Source organism: Mesitornis unicolor, unplaced genomic scaffold (genome assembly GCF_000695765.1).
Source record: "Mesitornis unicolor isolate BGI_N332 unplaced genomic scaffold, ASM69576v1 scaffold41253, whole genome shotgun sequence".
Lineage (NCBI taxonomy): Eukaryota > Metazoa > Chordata > Aves > Mesitornithiformes > Mesitornithidae > Mesitornis > Mesitornis unicolor.
Genome location: NW_010176134.1, coordinates 33,867 through 52,969, shown reverse-complemented (window position 1 = coordinate 52,969; position 19,103 = coordinate 33,867). Strand labels below are relative to the sequence as shown.

Genomic DNA, 19,103 nt, shown 5'->3' with positions numbered 1-19,103 from the left:
TATTTGTGGATTATATTGTAAGTCCTTATCTTTAATATGTTTTCAGTACATTTTTGGGGAATTCAGATTTTATGATGCCAAATGTCATGTGTGTCTTCAGGTTGTCTATGACATTATCAATCAGAAATTAAAGGTAAAATAGAGATAAAATTTGTGGAGCTCCTAAGAAAGTTCTTTTTGTGACTACTTGAAAATTTTATGATATTTATTTAAATAAAGCAGTTAACTCCATGCAGATAGGACTAGTTTTGGAGATGACTGAGCACACACTTTATCTAAGTACGTAAGTCCAGGTGTTACCTACTCCAAGCTTCCAGGCAATGTTTAATGAAGATGTGCACCTAATCCCGCCTTTCTAGCCTTGTAGTCTTTAAGCTTATAAATTCGGAAATGCTGTTAGGAAAATAGTAAAGAACTGATTCTTGTATGTGAAGTATGTTCTAGGGTGCAGAACCTGCTGAAACAAGCAAACTATGCATTTTAGATGCATTTAGTACTATAAAGAGCTTCTGAATGATGTTTTCTATGATAGTTTCAGAGATAGATGCATTGGAATATTGCAAGAGCTAAAAAATAGTCAGCATCTGATTTTTAGATGGCATTTCTGGAGGAAGGAACTGACACAAAAGCAATGCCTTTTTCAGAAATGAAACACAAAATAAAAACATGTATGACCTTTCATACAAATTATACAGGTATCAAAAATTATGTATTAAAATACAGTATTTTGAACTGTCTAATTTTATTAACTATCTTTGTATTTGCTTATTTATTTAGAACATGGAGGCAGGCTTTTCAGAAATGAGAAATGAGCTGCAGTCACGGGATGCTCTCTGGAGAAGGATACAATTGGAATGCCAACACTTGCATACAGAATTATTGAAAATCAGAGAGTATAAAGATATGCAGGAAACTCAAATAAAGTATGTATGTTGAAGGCAATATTTAAGTTAACATATACTTCTGAGTTAATAACTTCTTTCTTACATTTGATTTAAATTAAATCCGTTTAAAAAGATACTCTGGATTCAAATGTCAGCTTCTAAATAATTTTAGAAAAAAACATTTTCATTGGCAATTATATATGACAAGATTGCAGGCAGTAGATGCAGGCTCTGATAAAAGGCTTTAATGCTGCTAGATCTTTACAAATCAATGCATTTCATATATTTCTGTTTTTATGTTTACAGTGTCTTTCATTTTCTCAGCATTAAAACATGTTGGAAGTAGTGCAATTAAGATTCTCCCTAACCTCCTCTGAGTAAAATGTTCTTCTTTTTATGGTTTATCTAATCTACTGTAGCTATTTGAGATTATATGAAATATAATCTACAAGACATTTCAGGATGCTTTCTGCACGCATTTGCATTATCCTTAATGTCTAGAAATCTGCCAAGATCCAACCTGATTTAAGCCAAAACTTTGGTTCTGTTTGTTTGGGTTTTTTTCATCAGTGAGCACATCTTCCACAGTTTTACACTGTGGCAAGGATACTGTAAGGTAAAGGTTATTGGACATTCTGCTTGTTTCATGTTTTGTTTATTTCTTATTTAAAGGCATCAATCATCTTGTGTACAACTTACTGAGCAACTAGAAAATAAAAATGCTGAGTTATTACTATTGGCACAAGGTCAAGAACATCAACGGGAAGAGCTAAACAAGGTATTTCATATTATTAAGTATTTCCAGATCTGAACTGCCATATAGGATTTTTAGAAGAGAGCAAAGTACTGACCTTGGGTATGTGCATATGCAGAAGACAGCAGGAGTGGTTTTAGGAGAGCACAAAGTTTTCATATATATTAAAAAGTTTTCATATATGGTTAAATTTCTGGAGGCAGTTGTATAGCTGTAAAATTGACATTCTGATTCTGTGCACTAACAACAGAGTTAGCTACTTCAAGGAAATAATGGAAAAGACCACGCTTAAGCATCGCTGTGATTCAGATGATACCATGCAAGTAATAAATCCTCCAAGGCTATGAGTATTCATAGGCTATAGGAGGTAAGCAGTAGTTAGTAGGTGGTCTCAGATGATATGCCAACAGATCAACTGATACAAGTCAAGATGGCAGGTACCCACACAAGGCGAAGCTTGATCAGTCACTTGCTGCACAGTCTAGAGCAGCGCTCTTTGGTTTGAACTGTGCCTCAGATTGCATTGCAGATTTCAGAAGTGCTGTATGCAGGCAGTAGTGGCATGGCTCTGTGGAATGGTTCAACAGGCCAAAACACTTTGGGAGTAGAGGACGCTCAGAACTCCTCTTACAGGCATGGCGTGGTTTTCCTGAGTAAGCAGGAATATCTCTAATTGGATGCAGCTGACTTGAATGCAGCAATTTTGGCATGATAGCCATGATCTAGCTTTTACGGTTTTTGTATCTACATCTATTTGTTTACAATTCCAGTATTTCTGTGTAGTTTACATAAATAAAAATGAAATGCCATCTGTTACTGGTTCTGTACAGTTCTGCAAGGAATTATTAAAATGGGTTCAAAGGTTGTTATGCTGGCTTTTGTACTTTTAGTTCTCACATAATAAACTCTATCAGTACTAAATTGTTGGTTATAGTAGAAAGATGATGAAAACAATCTTTGTGTTGATTTTTTTTGAGAACTCTGCACAAAAGATAGTGCAGAAAGCTCGAACTTATATTTTATATATAATGGCAGGAAAAATTCTCCTGAAGTAATTTACCATATATACTCCTTATTTCTAACATAGTTTCTCATTAAAGAGTCTCTATATTGATTTATTTATATTGCTTCTAAGCTAATTTAAGCTGCATTAAACTTACTTTAAACCTAAATTAGCTTAGGAGCAATATAAATAAATCATACTTAGGTTTATTGAATGGATATTTCCTTGGATATTCTTTACCATAATTTTCAATTCTTCAAATTAACATTATTTTTATTACATTCTTTAAAATGTTAATTTAAATGCCTTTTATTTTGTTAATTTCTAGTACTAAATAGGCAAATGAAAGCACAAGAGAAGGGTTGAAAAAAGATGTAAAACTAAATAAAGCTACGTGCACTGACTCATGAAGACATTTATTATACCATCTCGAAAATCTGATTGGGTTAAAATAGTTGGTGTCTTGGAGGCAACAGCAAAGAAAGTCAGTGGTAGGTAGCAAATGATGCAATCATATTTGCCACACAGCATTTTTTCTTTTTGAAACATACTTGCTACAGATAAGAAACCATGTTTATCAAGAGGAGCAGTCCCATTGCTCTGAGCAGGAACGAATGAAGACAGAAATCTGTGACCTGACAGAAGTGCTCCATCAGAAGGAGATCACTATAGCAACTATCATGGAGAAAGCAAGTCTTCTGGAAAGACAGTTAAAAATGGAGTTAGAGATAAAAGACAAATTGTTAGCAAAACAACAGGTATGCAAGCAGGCAAAACCAGTCTAGATCATTTTACTCCACACTATTGATCATGACATACGTTATCTGTGAAAAAAGACAGTACATTTCTTGCTGTAGTTTTCATCAGCAGTGCTGTAATATCTGTGCAGTATTACTAAAGCAGCCAAATTGATACTGGAACAAGAAAACACCAGTAAATGTCAATTGTACATCAAAATTGCAATTCATCCGGGCCATCAAACACAGCGACCATTTTAATATCCAAAAGATCTTGAAAACTTCTAGTTCGTTGTTATTATATGCGATCTATCATTAAAACTATTTATGAGGTTATTTTAGAACATGTCCTAATTTTTCAAGTTTTTAAAAAACTTTTTGAAGATATTTTGAAGATTTGTTACAAACCTGCTTAGAAAATTCTGGTAATTTTAAAGCTGGAAATGGTAAGATACTAGTGTTTTAAGGGCAAATTTCAGTTTTAAAAACAAATATATCTTCATTACTTGGTTTTGCAAACCAAAAGAACCTTCATGTTTAGAGGTTTCTGGGTATCTCTGAGTTTTCCAAGATGGTCACTGCAAATCGAAAATTGTGATTAATGTAATACTTTACTTTTGACAGTAGGAAAGTTAGCGCGTGGGAAAATGAGAGACATCTCCTACTGTGTGGCACACTTTACCAGGCCATATTCCCTATTCTGCCACTAAAAGTGGATGTCATTCCTAGGCACCATAACTAGGATTGCATCCAGTTTCAGTGGCCTGCAATACCTGTCCCTCTTTGTATCTCATAACTGCATGTGACCTCTCTTATTTTCCCAAGTGATTACTTCTTTCAAAAAGATACATAAAATCAGAGGCATTGCATTTGTATGTCTTTTATAGATGATTTGAGACTTTCTGCTTTAGTATTGCTGTATATTAAAAAAATTATAGTTAGTTTCATAGCTCTTTATGCACATTTTGTAGAATTAAACTTACATACATCTATACTCAGTGTTATTTCAAATTAACAGTAATATTCTTGTATTTAACCAAGGATTTAATCTTTTCCTAGTTGCTGGATTTCCAATACAAAGTTATCAAATCTGAAAACACACATCTAAAAGAGATCGTGGAAAACCAGGAGTGTAAAAGCTGCACGGTAATTTTTTTTTTCTTTTAATGTATGCAATATGAAGAACAGTTACTTGTATTTATTGTAAATGTAGATTGAGATCTTGGCAGATTTAGAGATTTCGGGCTTGTGTAAAAAAATAAGTAAAAATAAGGTGTGTGACGTAATCAAAACCAAGCAGTATTCACATACAGCCTGCAGATGGGCATAGCTAGGAATAATTTTGGCCTTGTAATAATCTAGAAGTAAGCTAAATTTTTCAGTAACTGTCTAGACACTATACAGGCTCTGGGAGCCTCTTTTTTGTAAGTGACATCACTTATTTCACAAAATATTTCTTTTAAACATTCATCACTCTCACATACAAAGATATGTCACTTTTTTACTATTTTACCCTTTTGTTCATATGATATTTACATAACAGTGTAAAAAACTGACACATTTTGCCGCCCCGCAGCTTATTTTCAGTTTAGTATTTACTTCTCTTAAAACAATGGATATTTAAAGTTTAAATCATAAATAGTGTGCCTTAATATCACATAGAGCTATAGTTTCTATGGATATAATAAATAAATACACTGCCTTCCACAAAAAGCTTCAACACGTCCCTTGCTTACAGAACATCTGCAGTTACTGTATCTATCACTAGAAAAAAAACACTGGAATGTTGCTTGTAAATACTACTGTAAATATATCTTTGGGGGATTTGTAGTCCATTAATTGCCTTACTGTAGACTGACAAATGCATGAAAGAATGTGACATTTTCAACACCCTTAAAATAGCATGTATGTCTTTTGGTGATGTATGGGTGATGTAGGTGTGTACCTATATATACATAGACAATATTATGAATATAGGTATATGTGTATATAAGTGTATATATACATATATATATATATATTAAAAAGTGTATGTGTATATGTGATATATGATTGTGGAAACATAGATGGATGTGATATTCTTCATGAAGATTAAGAAGAGCTGTCTGACAAGAATCCTTGTAGATATCATGTGTTTGTTAAATTTTAACTGTAAAATCCAGTTACTAGATATATTAAGGTTGCTACACATATCAATGCGTTTGTGAACTTAATTCTTTCCTACTTTACTAGTGTACTGTGAGGACCTAAACATTAACGACTGTGAGGTATTTGAGTATTAAGATTGCAGGGACTGGAGAGATTTTTACAGATGTGTTTATACAGTACAGTAGAGCACTGCACGGACTCCTCAGACTAGTGCCAGCCTAAGTCAATATGGTGTAATGCATCATCAGGCAGGGTTACTTGTTTAGATTTCAAAAGAAATGCAGCTGTGCCAGCTCAGTTTTGGAGTTCACGCCATTATAACTGTACTGCTGATTCTAAAGTTCTTGGTGATAGCGTGACAGAGCACTCTCCTTCTTCCTCCGTTCTGCCACTCCTCTCCACTTGGGAGACACAGCTGAGCCCCTGCCCCCTCATCCTTGCACAAAACATTAACATTTCTTATACTTTCTCGTGCTTCCATGCCAGCTTGGATCATGAATTTCCCTTAAAACTAGCTAAGCAAGGCAGGGTGTGTAGGAAGAGATGACATCAGACCAGTTAATGCAAGGAATATATGAGCTTTCAGGTACAGGAGCCCAAGTGGCTAGCAGCATGCTAAGAGACAAATCCTCAGTAGTCATGAGTTACTGGGTTCCAACAGAGTAAGGTAAACTTAGAAATATATGAAATCACAATGTAAAAATGTGTGGATTTTTAGTGTTTTATGTGTAATGTGATAAATCTTTTGAGAATTTTCTGACAATTCTGACTGAATTGATGACAGTGTGCTGTTATTGCAAATGTGCAGTTACACAGCGCAATGCAATATACTGCGGAGAGGCAATTCCAAATTTGCTAGCTCAGTGTGCAGCACAGGCTTCATGGAATAAGTGATAGGACAAAAAAGGAACAGGGTATTCTGGGCAGTCAACTTCCAGAACCGTTCTCCATCTTCCTCTCTTGATATTCCAGTTGCTGGTCCTCTTTAGCCCCTGGTGCAGTGCATTGGTTGCTTGCACTTTTGGTATTTTGATTTTTATATCACGTGGGCCAACCCAAGCGAGAAGCAGGGCTTAGTAACACAGACAGAGAGCACTGTGCCAATGTGGCCTTACTGCTGAAACTGCTGATGACTGTATCTAGACACAGATATTAAATTATGCCTGTAGACAGACACTGTATCTAGTATAGTAATAAACTTGTATAATTTTTCTTGTTGATTTTGGTGGAATTGTTACTGGAGGAAGCAATACAGTCTGCAGCTATAGCTGTTATGGTTGGTTTTATATCATAAGTTTTACAAAGCAAGCAATGAATTTACAATAATATTTTGAATGCATGTTTGTTTAGAAGTTTTAATTTGTCTTACTGTGTTACAGAGGCTATCTTTTCTTTACCATTTATCCACAGTGTTGGTTTTTTTCTGGAGGCAATTCTCTTGGTTTACTATAAGTGCTATATGATTGCTATATGATTATATATGGTAGCTAGGTCTTTCTTTAGCATAGAACATTGCTTTGTGTTTGCTTGTTAAAAATACTAATATGTGTTTATTGTGGAAAAAAAAACTATTTAATGATGGGTTTATCTCCTTTTGCAGAGTATAGATTTACCTAACAAAGAATATGGAAATTTCACAGCTTCCATTCACAAACTGCAACATGAGAATGCAGGATTACAAGATAGTTTTGTTAAACTACACAATGACACAGAAATATCGATACTGGGTCGCATGGATACGCCTGGAGAAACGAAGCACAGCCACCAAACTTATTCAGAGATGCAAGAAAAGGAAGAGAGGTAATATTTAGATTGTACACATATATAAAACTTCCCATAAATTTTTTTGGAAACATCCAACTGGGCCAAACTGTTAAGCTTTTTTTCTGTTTCTGTTCATTCAGAACTCCCATCAACATAAATATCAGACCTACATCAGTTAGTGTATTTGTAAGAATTTCCTACATTTTTTCTGGGTGGTTCCTTGAATTTGTCAATAAATGAAGTCCCAGAAACGTTTGATCATTATTTTAATATTTGTCACATGAAACAACTTTAAAAACTTTTTATGTGCTGCTTAAGTTATTCTTAGTTCCAGGTTTTGCAAAACAAGACAGAATGGATTTTTACTGCCAGATAAAAACAAGACAAGGAAAGGATATAAAAACCAACATAAGAGGTAAACTGCTCTACAGGAGGCTATCTTAATAAGCAGTTTGAACTACAGCCCCTGCTGAAAAGCTTTGTGTCCCGCCAGTTTCATTTGTTGGGAGTTTCATTAAACGTATTTTAATGCCTTGTCTAGTTTTGGTGTTCTTGGGTGGCCTGATTTTTAAAAGAAACATAATTTCAGATGCCCCAAATAAATCATTACTACAATAAATTTCTTGTTGGGGAAAAATAATGAGACTTAAGTATACTCAGACTCATAGAAAACATTGTAGCAATGACTTTCTTCTTAATTCCTTATATTCAGTGAAGCACTGAATTACCTTCAAACATCTTATAATCATGGTGTTGCAATAATGAAAAGAAAATTAAACTACCTGCAAAACAATATTTTTCAGTACAGGAAAGTAAAAATTAATAGGAAGCTAAATAGTTTGATCATTTGTAATAAACAACTTACATGATAGCACTAATGTAAAAAAATTCTGTGACGCACAGTTTAAATAATTTGAGCCAAAATTGTACAGGTTAAGATTTCAAACACGTACATTCAGTCTTTGGAAAAATTTAAAGTTATTTTCTTCCTGCAAAATAGAAAGGCATACCATTACATGTAGCTACATTCTTGCCTAAGATTTACTTTTAAATATGATGTTTAGTGTTGGAGTTAGAATAGATGTGTATGTAAATATATATATTATATGTATGTATGCACATATATATATGCATATACACAATACACACATAAATATATATGGAAGTGGCAAGTATGGCTGTTTTCCTGCTAAGTTTCAAATTACGTGGAAGGTTTTGCTGAAAGAAATATTTACAAACCAAGATACAGACTACTCTGCACCTGCAGGTCTTCTAATCTCACCAAAAATTGGTCAGCATAATTTTTGCTCATGCTTCAACTCAAGTGAAAAAAAGAAAGATTTTTTTTTTCCCCCATTTTCTCAGGAATTACACTTGCTGTACATCAGGAATGGTGAAATTTCATTAATGAGAATTTAAGTGTAAGAGACAATAGAACTATGCAGGTAATTTGCAGGATTTTGATATCATAGCCATTGAAGATCAATTTTAAACCAAAATTGGGAGAGAGAAACCTGGATGAGCTAAACTTTCTCAGAACTGAATCTCAACCACACTACTGAACACGATTTAAATTACGATTCTAACTAATCTGGTGAAACACATACATTGAGCCTCATTTTCAGGATCTAAAATGTGCATTTGATTTTCAAAATGAAAAGCTATTTAGCTAAATAAATACACAGATTTCAAAAAATGTGCAAACTCCACATGCACTGTACATACACATCAGCCAGCCATGCATTTTAAGATTGAGCCCTCTCTATACAGTCACTTCTCTGTTCCCAAACAGGGAACTGCCTCAAGATTTTCTCAGAAAACTGAAATTAAATTTTCGACTATCAAATGTATGCAGATAAACCAGGCGATTGATGTTGGTTCAGTTAAACTCTGGGGTGTGTTTTATTTTATTGTGAGCATAAACCATGTTATTTCTATTTTAATTTGCAGTTCTGTTTCCATGGTAATTATGGCACTGGAGAAAGGGCACAAAGACTTTTTTAACATAGTAAAAAAATAGAAAACATGGTGTTTGTGCAAAGGGGGTGTGTTTGTGTTTGAACAGTAATTTTCAGAAGCTGCACTTTTTGGTTTTCCTGTTTACATTCAGAAACATAGAAAGGTTTGCACAATGAAAAAAAATGTCTTCAATCAAGTGTATTCCAGAGTATTTTTCACTCCTGTCTCACAACCAGTACTAGAAACCTAGGCATGGGCACGGTCATTAGCAAGAGAGGAGACCTCTAGAGAAAATACAGGAAATTGCAGGAAGTTACATTGGCAATTTAGAAAGAGGCACGATTTCTTCTTTCTTTCAATCTTCAGTGACTTTCTAAGTATTACAAAGTAAGATATGCAGGAATGGCATCTTTTTGTTAAAAGAGACTGTGGCCACATCCTTCCTGTAACCACTTTAATTAATTACTGTTCTTATATATGATAACTGACTTACTTCTACTTGCCATTTACATAAACTTTCCCCACCCTCAAAAATTTCAATCCTTTCTTTAGACCTTTGCTACATACAGTTGATTTAATTTTTGGCATGGTTGAAGAGGGCTTTCTCTGATGAGGCTGATGTGTTTAGCCTGCTTCTTCCAAAATTAAAACATACATGTGGGTTCCTAAATCAAAGGCTACTTATTTACCATATAAATACACACAAAATAGGTAACTGGTCAAGCCGAAGTGCACTTTCATCATTGGCAAAAGTGAGGGGGAAAGGCTAGGACTCAATGCCTACTAAGGCAGCTGGGCGTCGCTTAAAGGATCTCTCTGAAGGAGATTTTTTGATACCCTTTGGAGGTCACACACTCTTAGTCATACCACTGTATCAGTTGTTTCAGTAAATAAACTGGAAGCCGTGAAAACAATCTCTTCAGAGATCTCTTTTAACCATTTTTAAAATCAAGCTAGCAGTTATACTTGCAAGGTAAAAGCAACAAGAACTGTGAAGACAATAATAATCCGTTGTTTTCTTTCTCAAGGCTGGGTATGTCAACCAGAACAAGCTGGCCAAGGAATTTGTTTTGTGCCACTGAAGTCACTGATTGCATAGCGACCAGGCTGATTTTATACATAAGTCTGAAAAAATTGATCCTGTTTATATAAATTCCCTTTGTGAGCACATTGTTCTTTCATTTCTTGTCCCATATGTCGCCATGTCAACAGAGATATTATTTTTGTGAAGTATGTGTATATGTTAAATTCTCTATGACAGTAAACCCACTGAAAGTGTAAGTTATTCAACTGCACTTACAGTGTATTTGCATTGCCGGTGTTAACACATGGACAGGTTTTTACAAATTTGCAGATATTTGCCTACCTTTACATTGGTATTCAAAGTAGAACTCTGTTCTTCATTATTATTTTGCACTGAACTGGCAGAAATTTAAACACCAACTGTGAAATCTGTCTGAAGTGAAGGCATAGCATCCATATCAAAGCACCTAAATGTAGGTGTCATGTTTTTCCAAGATAGCAAACAGCCCCAGCAATCCTATGGATTACAGTAGGAAGTGGAGCTCCTTTAAAAAATCAGTCCTTTTTTCGGGGGGCGGAAGGTGTCTGTTTTTACTATCTAAAAGCTACCAAACTGTAGGCACCCCAGTCTGAAAATTCTGGCCTTAGTGAAGTAAGCTATAACATAGCAGTAATAACTGTTATCAAATACACAGAGAAGCAGTTATGGAGGAAAGAGCGAGCACAGATCACATAGACTTTACTGTGGGTTTACAGAGGAAATTGCTTCCCAAAAGGTCAGAACACAAGATGAAAAAAAATCTGAGATTTTATTATTCATGCCATCTATCTTCAATTGTGTCAGGTTTTTTCATCCAAACAATAGACGGAATGGACCTTAAAAAGGGGGGACGGGGCAGGGAGAGGGAAGAAAAAAGGTATTATCCTGTGCCCAAAGAGCAGAGTATATTTATTTAAAGAAAAGCATGAAAGGAAGGAGAAAACTCTGCCCCCATAAAGGTAAACACTTTAGGTGATTTAGAAAACTGGAAGGTTTGGTGAATATTCTCAGCGAGTTTTATGTTAGAATGTATAATAATATTATAGTAATAATAATATTATAGCAGCATGCTTATAATTTGCTTTCTTGTAGCATTCAGAGTATCTTAATCACTACTTCTTCTATAATCAGAGAAAAATATGTTCTTCATTAGTTTTCTGAGTTGCTCTGCACAGTCCATTTATGGAGTACTCAGTTTCATGTTTCAGGGCGTATGTACAGGCAGGGTCCATTAAGACTGCACAGCCACCCTCTCCCAACACCAAATATTTAAATTAAGATTCAAAAATGATGGTGTGATCTTTCTGCAGAAAACACTGTCCTCTCCCTGTGCTTGGCAAATTCTTCTTTTTTTTGTAAATGTGATACAAGAGTTATGGAACATCATAATAAAATACTTAAAAATTCTTTTGTAAGCTTGAAAAAATCACTTATTGTTACAAAAGCACACTCTTGTATAATTTTTAAAAAGCGCATTTCAAATATTTCTTTATTTCTCATATTAGTCTCCAATGTATTATCATTAAATCAGTGGCAAAATTTGTATTGCAGTAAAAATGCAGGATCAAAGATTCCTGTGCTATTTTTTAATTTAACTTATGTAAACATTTATTCTGAATTCTAGCTAGTTGAACGTCATTGTTAAGGGCAATATTAGATCAAAGCCTACTATTTATCCAACCACTAATAACACATTTTGTTTTCCCATCTCACACTTTCATATTTCATTTCTTCTATTTGTGTGGCTAAATTCATTCTAGGTTCTATCCCCCTGTAAGCTTACATAGCTTCTTCCACCAAAAAGCTAAAGGGATGACAACCTTCAGCAAACGATGGGTAACAACCACTTAAGGACTATTGGTATCTTCAATAACTGAAGTGAGTTTGTGTTTTAGCTCTTGTCCTGCCATAATTACACGGCAAGGTTACTCAACCTAAGCTTCAGTGAAAGGAATTAAATTAGTGGGATTTAAGTCACGGCTGAGGCAGGCAGAGAAGGCACACTCAGATATTTACAGTAATTTAGGTGAAAAGCTGCTAAATTGCTGCAACTGGGCTTAAACTTATGCCCATATAACAGCATGCATGAAGCAGCTTGAACAGCTAAGCAATCAAAATTGCACAAACAAGTAAAATAAAAACCTTGGCTTAGATAGTTTAGAGTTTTAGCTGGTTTTCATACTTTGATTTTTTATCTCTTTTAGAACTTTCCAAAAGAAAGACGCATGGGAAGTGGAACAGCAGCAGACTGCTACGTTCACAGCCAGTGGGTGCCACAGAAACTGCACTCCTGCTTTACACGGCCAAGGCAGTATCACAGGTTCAAGAAGTGACAGTGCTTTATCATCTCATGCACTTCACAGAGGTCATGAAAAGAAAATAGATCATAAATCTCCATCACCACCAATGGGGTATCCTTTGGGCTTTGGTGGGCTGTTTCCTGAAAAGGGCAGAACAGGCAGGTTCCTGAGCCCTGCTCACAATGCAGAAGAAATCAAATTATCAGTAAGTATTTTCCTATAACACATATATTCTCAAAGATCCATCTGTGGACCAAATGCAGCCTTGGAGAAGCCAAAAATTAGATCAACGCTGTTGTCATTATTATTTATGCAGTGCCAGCTGAGCAAAAGTGGAAATACCTTATCCTAACAAATGGAGTTTTTCTGGAGATTAAACATCCCCTACTGGGCCATACCTCTGTTCTAATAACGATGGTGATAATTACCTGCCATTATGTGACTGTGAGAGAGAGTTCTACATTTTATTATCTCATTGCTTCTATACTGGAGCACTCTGCTTCATATTCCCTTCCTTAAGGACACTCTGCTTTAAGTGTATTTCCATGATGCCTGCAAACTTGCTGCCTTAAGTGCTGTTAGGCAAATCAAGTTTCTACAGAATTCAATTGATGGATGACATTAGAGGAATTGCAGCAACTTCTTTCTATGTATTTGATAAGGAACAGAAATTATAACTGCTACAATCCTTATTTTTCCTGAAATGAAAGAGTAATAGTGCAGCATTCTTTCTTTCAGTCTTCATAGGCTGGAGATTACCAACCTCCATGACAAGTGGGATAAATACCACTTTGCCTAGGGCAGCTTCTTAGAAAAAGCTTTCCATAATTCTTTGACTTTAGATCTCTTTTTAAATTTGAGCTTTATCCTCTTCCTTAGTATTTTTCTATTCTTCCTTGGGTCTCCACTACAGGCCATTATTTTTTTCCATGTGAAAAATTAGCACTTATTTCCAGATCTCAAACCATGCAACCCACCATCATTAAACAGTGGAACTAACAGATTAGTAAGGAATGGACCGCAGCCATCTCTCTGTCCAGCTGCAATAGGTGCATCTTTGTACCCAGGAGGTCCTGAACTGCAGGTGTGTGGCTTAGCCTGTGGAGAGGGGAGAGGGAAGTCTTCAGCATTTACTGCGGGGAGACCAAAATATGCAATTTTCTTGCCTCTCATCACCATAAGTAGGAGCAAAGAGGCATCGTGACACCAGCAATCATCTTCAAGTGGTTTGTGGTTGTCATACCCTGGTTCTGCTGTCCACTTCAGAAATGGACGCATATCCTTTCCTATCAGAGATGTGGCTGCTGGAAGACTGTCACCATATTCCAGAATCTCCTGCAGATGGGGAGCTCCATAGTGATGGCCTGCCTGGGAAGCAGGGATTGCACAGCACAGCCCTTCACTGACCACGGTCCTGGCAGCTGTGTCCCAGTAGTCAGAGAACAGTGACAACCACATAGTCCTGGGTGTTTGACCTGACTTCCATTTTTATATCCTTATGCTTCACAGAAATTTTAAGTAAATGGCTTTTGGTTTCTCATGTCTTGGGAGTTTTCCTCTTTAAACTGCTAATCACGAAAAGAATTGTCTGGACTTTTTCAGGAGCATCTGATAAACTCCAATTGTCCTCCTCTCTTCTGTCAGAAGTGGCAGACAGAGACAGCAGACCACAAAGCTGCTGTTTCCAGCCAGACCAGGGGAAATGCCCATCCTGAGACACTTTTGCAAGCTGCAGGGAAACTGTTTCCCAGCTGGCACTCAGGACAGGGTCAATGCCAAGGCAGTTGACTACGTTATAAGGAAAACACACTCCAGCTCGTGTGTGGGCAAAGTACATAATGAAACTATTAAGAAAGGGATATTTCTGTACAGAGTCTAAGTCCAAACCAATGTCATTGAAGCAGGTACAAGTTCAGACCACCACCAAAATGAAATCATCACTCAGACTGACATTGAATGCCACAGCTTTAGTGCAGAGATGGTTCAACAGTCTGTTGCTCCAGAGTTCTATGTTCAAATGGAAAGCCATTGCATCAAGGAGAAACAGGGGAAAACCATACAATATGTTGTAAACCAGAGTTCTTTGACAGTTTTCAGGACTGATGTTTCACCTAAGTGAAATGTCCAGTATGTTCAGAACTTCTGAAGGTGTTGTTACAAGGAACCATTTTTCTGAAGAATATTGTAGCACTAACTGAAAACATCAGAATTGCAGATGATGTTCCGATACCTGCCAAAATTATTTATTTGGTATTTAAGGAAGAGAGAAAATAGTCTCTAGGGCTTCAAACAAAGACTTACATCTCTTCTCGCAGTAGAGAATCTTCAGACAACCTTAGTAAACGTTCCACAGGAACCTCTGTCCTTTCAGTTCTTACTTAGAGGTTACAGGTATAGAGAAAGTCACCCTTGCCTTAGCGTAAACTAGAAAGCTTAGCTGAGATGCACTGGAAATTCCCATTCACTTCAGAAAATGGTTGCCTGATCCATTCCCAGTCTCTGGGAAGACTGTTCCATAGAGCAGTCCAATGTCCAGCTTCAGAAAATAAATAAAAAAACCTAAAAATAGACAATAAGATTAGTTGCAGCTTTAGAATAGTCCATTTCTACACAATTTCTCCATTTCAGCTGGTGCAAGCAGTTAGGTACACTGTGCTTCCGAGTCTGGATCTTCACCTTTTACTCACCTATTTCTATCCAGCTCCAGTTAGAAAAGCTAAAGACATAAAAGTATCATCTGAGGAAAAGAAATTCAAAACTAGAGGCCATGAATCTCATCTGAGGCATGGATTAAAGCAGTAAAGACAATAAAGAATATAGAGAAAGAACAGACCAGAGGCTTGCGAAGCAAAGCTTAGTTGCTAACAAGAAATGCTGCCTTTTAGACCTGTTTAGATCCAACCTTCTCTCAAAGCGCATAAAAACCAGCGCATTAGGGACCTATCTAAAATGATAGTCAATGATGTCTGACCCTTAGGTTAGGAGCTGTAGGGAACCATGATCTGCTTATTCCAAGTGATAAACGTTCTTCTCTCAACTCTGAGGGAACTCAGATATGTCTCATTTGCAGCTTACAGTGTACTTCAGGAAAAACACATCAAAGTAGGTATCAGTTGAAGCAAAGCCACTAGCTTTAGGAAGACAGATTGATCAGGAGGCCAGTATGTTTCTAATGACAAGTCAGCAATTGTAAACATTGTTATAATGAATCTCTGTGAATCTCTCATAACTTGATAGAACATTTCTGAAGATGAGCACTCATGTCCATCTGCTGTCCACATGGAAAAGCCTGACATGACTTTTTTTCTCTAGGTGATGACACCTATTAAATCCATATTTCAGATTCACATTTTCCTGGTTTCTTACACTTCTACTGGAAGTATTTTATTTGCTCAGTATTGCATCAGAGATTTCAGACCTGGTATTCAGTAAGTGAAACACATGGTGGTTCTTTAAGTAAAGCCTCTGAATCCCATGTCTTCCTCATAATACCAGAGCCGCCTTCAAATACTTCAAAATAGTCCTGCCAACTCTACGGCTGAATTCAAACGTCACAAAGAGATATTTTTGTGACCTAGGCCATAGAGGGATCAATGTGCATGTAGCCATGGCATTAAAAGGAGCAACTTTTCATCCAAAAACAGTGATGATCTATGGGTGGGAAATCATGTATGTGTTCATGAGGATGGTGACCTCACTCCAGAGTTTTCCAAACACTGGAAGATGAACATTGTTTCTTATCGCCACTAGTGCAGGGATTGACACAAGAGTGTTGTGGCACAGAGGGATCCAATACCTTTGGGCTCCTTGTTCCTATATGGCAAATTAAGTCACTTTTACTTTCCTGACCTGTTAAAACACTCACTTGGAGGGACTGAGAAAAGGAAGGTCCTCTTTATCTGTGAATTTCATTTGAGGAGCCCCATACATCACAAAGCCTGTCTCACTCTAGAGGGATGATGTCACATTCAGAATTTACTTCCGGCTATCGCTCAACTTGCTGTACTTTGAAAAGAAAGGGGGTTTCCTATAGGAAATCTCTAAATTTCATCTCAAAGTGTGCTGCAAAGAGTTTGAATAAAATAGTGCTTTAAAGCATTTCTCATTTGGACTGAAAAGCTGCTAAAGGGCAGTTTTAAACCAGGCTGAAAGCAAAGACCAAATCTGCCTCTAGTTGCTGTGGAAATAAGGAATATCCCATTCTGATACCATGAAACCTAGAATCAAAATTTACAGGTGTAATAGAGTTAGCCTTTTCCACAAAACATTTGAAGATTTAAATCATTTGAAGCCATTCCTATTTGATCTGATGACAGATAAACTCTCCTTTTTATGTTCTAGGAAAAACACAACCAGAGATTCTAGGCTAATAATGAGTTATTAAAACTATTTAACAGATGGTTTAATTAAGATAAATGTCAATCATCTTTCTCAGTATATGATCATATAAAGACAGAAAATTATCTTTCTCTTACTCAGTATTGCGGCTCCTATATGGTTTTTTCTCAGTCAACTGTTAAAAATTCATGTCATAAGATTGTACTTATCTATACAAACAAAAATTGAATTTATTTAAGCAAGCATCATATCTTTAGGCAAAGAAAAATTATTTCATATTCCTTTTGATAAAGACATTCCAATAAATGCATCTTAAGTATTAGCAAAAAGAATTAACAAAAATTGCTGCTTGAAAATATGGGACTTGTTCTGGCAAAGTCTCACTCATGTCCTTTGCTTTATACAACTCCGCATCCCATGACAGCCATTTTAAGACCAATTTTGGTATGGTTTATGTCTCAGTCTACTAAATGCTTATTAAATGGAAAGAAGATTTTTCAGTGAACTACTTGCAGCGAATAAAATTTAGTACATTCTCCAGAATATCAAGGCTTGAAGTTGATAGCACTGAAATGAGCACAGGTTTTCCTCCTTTCTTCAGAAAACATCACATCACAGGGGCAGAGAGCCAAAATTACAGGAGGCCATCAGCAGTACCCAGCACTGGTTATATTCAGTAATTCAAAAAAACAGATTATTGTCCTCTGTCCTGGCCTAAATTATGCAAGTGACAAACATAACCTTTTGCTGAACCAAAGATTTGGGAGGTTTTAAAGCAGCTTAATTCTGTCTAATGGGATACTTAAATTTTTAATGGAAAATCTACATCCTAATGCTGTGAATAGCACAGATATTCAAACATCATGTTTACATTATCTCATTTAGGCACCTGAATGCCTTTGATAATGCACGCCCAGATTCATGTTTTCTTGGAGAGATATAAAGTGTTATAATGCTATTAGCTGCTATAGGTTAAGATGTTTTTCAAATCTAAAATTTGCTAATGCAAACATATTGTAGTACTTGCTGGTTTTTACTAACCATGATTTTCTATTCATTGTGCAGTCTCCTCCTGAGATGTCCTTCCTTGCAACAACAGAAAAGTTCCTTCAAGAGGAAGAGAAGCACACAAGAGAGTTTGAAGAACGTTTAAATTTGCACCTTGAAGAACTGCAAAGACATTCTGAAAATACTCTCAAAAACTATGCCAGGATTCAGCAAAGCAGGCATACTTAAGCCAGTCACACAATTAAGAAAATAAAAGCAAGAAATCACCCGTGAGTTTCTTAGAACTAAAATCTGCAACTAGCTGCTTAATGTATTTAGGCACATTGCCAGTTGCATGTATATTTAGCACCAAGGCTTCAATAAGATAATAATTATCCTGAGGATTTAGGTATTTTGTAACTTGACTGTAATAAAAAATATCACAGTCTAAACATATTCTAAAATACACAGGCTGGTTTTGCATAGTTAAATTGTGTGCAGCAGATACCTTGTTGCAGCATGGTAAATTAAGTAAGATACTTTCAATTCTGTGATGTACAGAGTGCTGATAAGTGGAATGACTCCCTTGAAACTATAATCAGCCAAGAGAAATTCTCTAGATTGCACAGAACAGGAATAATAGGGGCCTTTAGCCATGTCATAGCTCCCAGTATAAAGAGCTTATCTACGCTCTGGTTATTCTTGGCTATAGAAACAGCCCTTGGGCCTCTTGAAATGAGAAGTTTGAGCTCTTCCTTTCTTATGCTCTAAGCCATGCAGGTCTGTGAGGAGAACATGAATAGACAGAGCACGTATTTTGAAGCCACCCGTACTGCCTCTTTCGCCAGACCTACAGACTTCACCTGGGGCAGAGCCTGATCTCATGTGCTTTACGTTAATACTTTAAAATTTTTAAATCGTGTCTTCAAAAGCATCTCTTTTGGTATTGATGTTTTGATACTACACTGGCTCATTGTTTCACTACACTGGAACCCTTTAACATCAGACAACTTTTTAGGTAAGGGCCTAAATTCTTTACATTTTTCCACAACACAGAAAAACATAAAACTGAGCAAAGTTAATTCAACTTCCTGTGCCAAAAATCTGCATGTCGAGATTCCTTTTATTTGCAATTCATACTGAATTCTATTGCTGTGCAAGCGAAA

At 36.2% G+C, this 19,103-nt stretch overlaps 1 protein-coding gene across 1 annotated transcript in view; it reads left to right on the top strand.

Moving 5' to 3' along the window:
* Positions 1 to 18,186, top strand: part of CCDC67 (coiled-coil domain containing 67) — a gene marked incomplete at its 5' end in the record, with an annotated part of 35,638 nt that extends 17,452 nt beyond the window's left edge. The window contains 7 exons of the mRNA XM_010181658.1: positions 778 to 923; positions 1,557 to 1,662; positions 3,202 to 3,399; positions 4,438 to 4,524; positions 7,127 to 7,326; positions 12,676 to 12,817; positions 18,016 to 18,186. Of these exons, the coding sequence (XP_010179960.1) occupies positions 778 to 923; positions 1,557 to 1,662; positions 3,202 to 3,399; positions 4,438 to 4,524; positions 7,127 to 7,326; positions 12,676 to 12,817; positions 18,016 to 18,186 (1,050 nt within the window). The remainder of the gene's footprint in view (positions 1 to 777; positions 924 to 1,556; positions 1,663 to 3,201; positions 3,400 to 4,437; positions 4,525 to 7,126; positions 7,327 to 12,675; positions 12,818 to 18,015) is intronic.
* Positions 18,187 to 19,103: the final 917 nt, after the last annotated feature.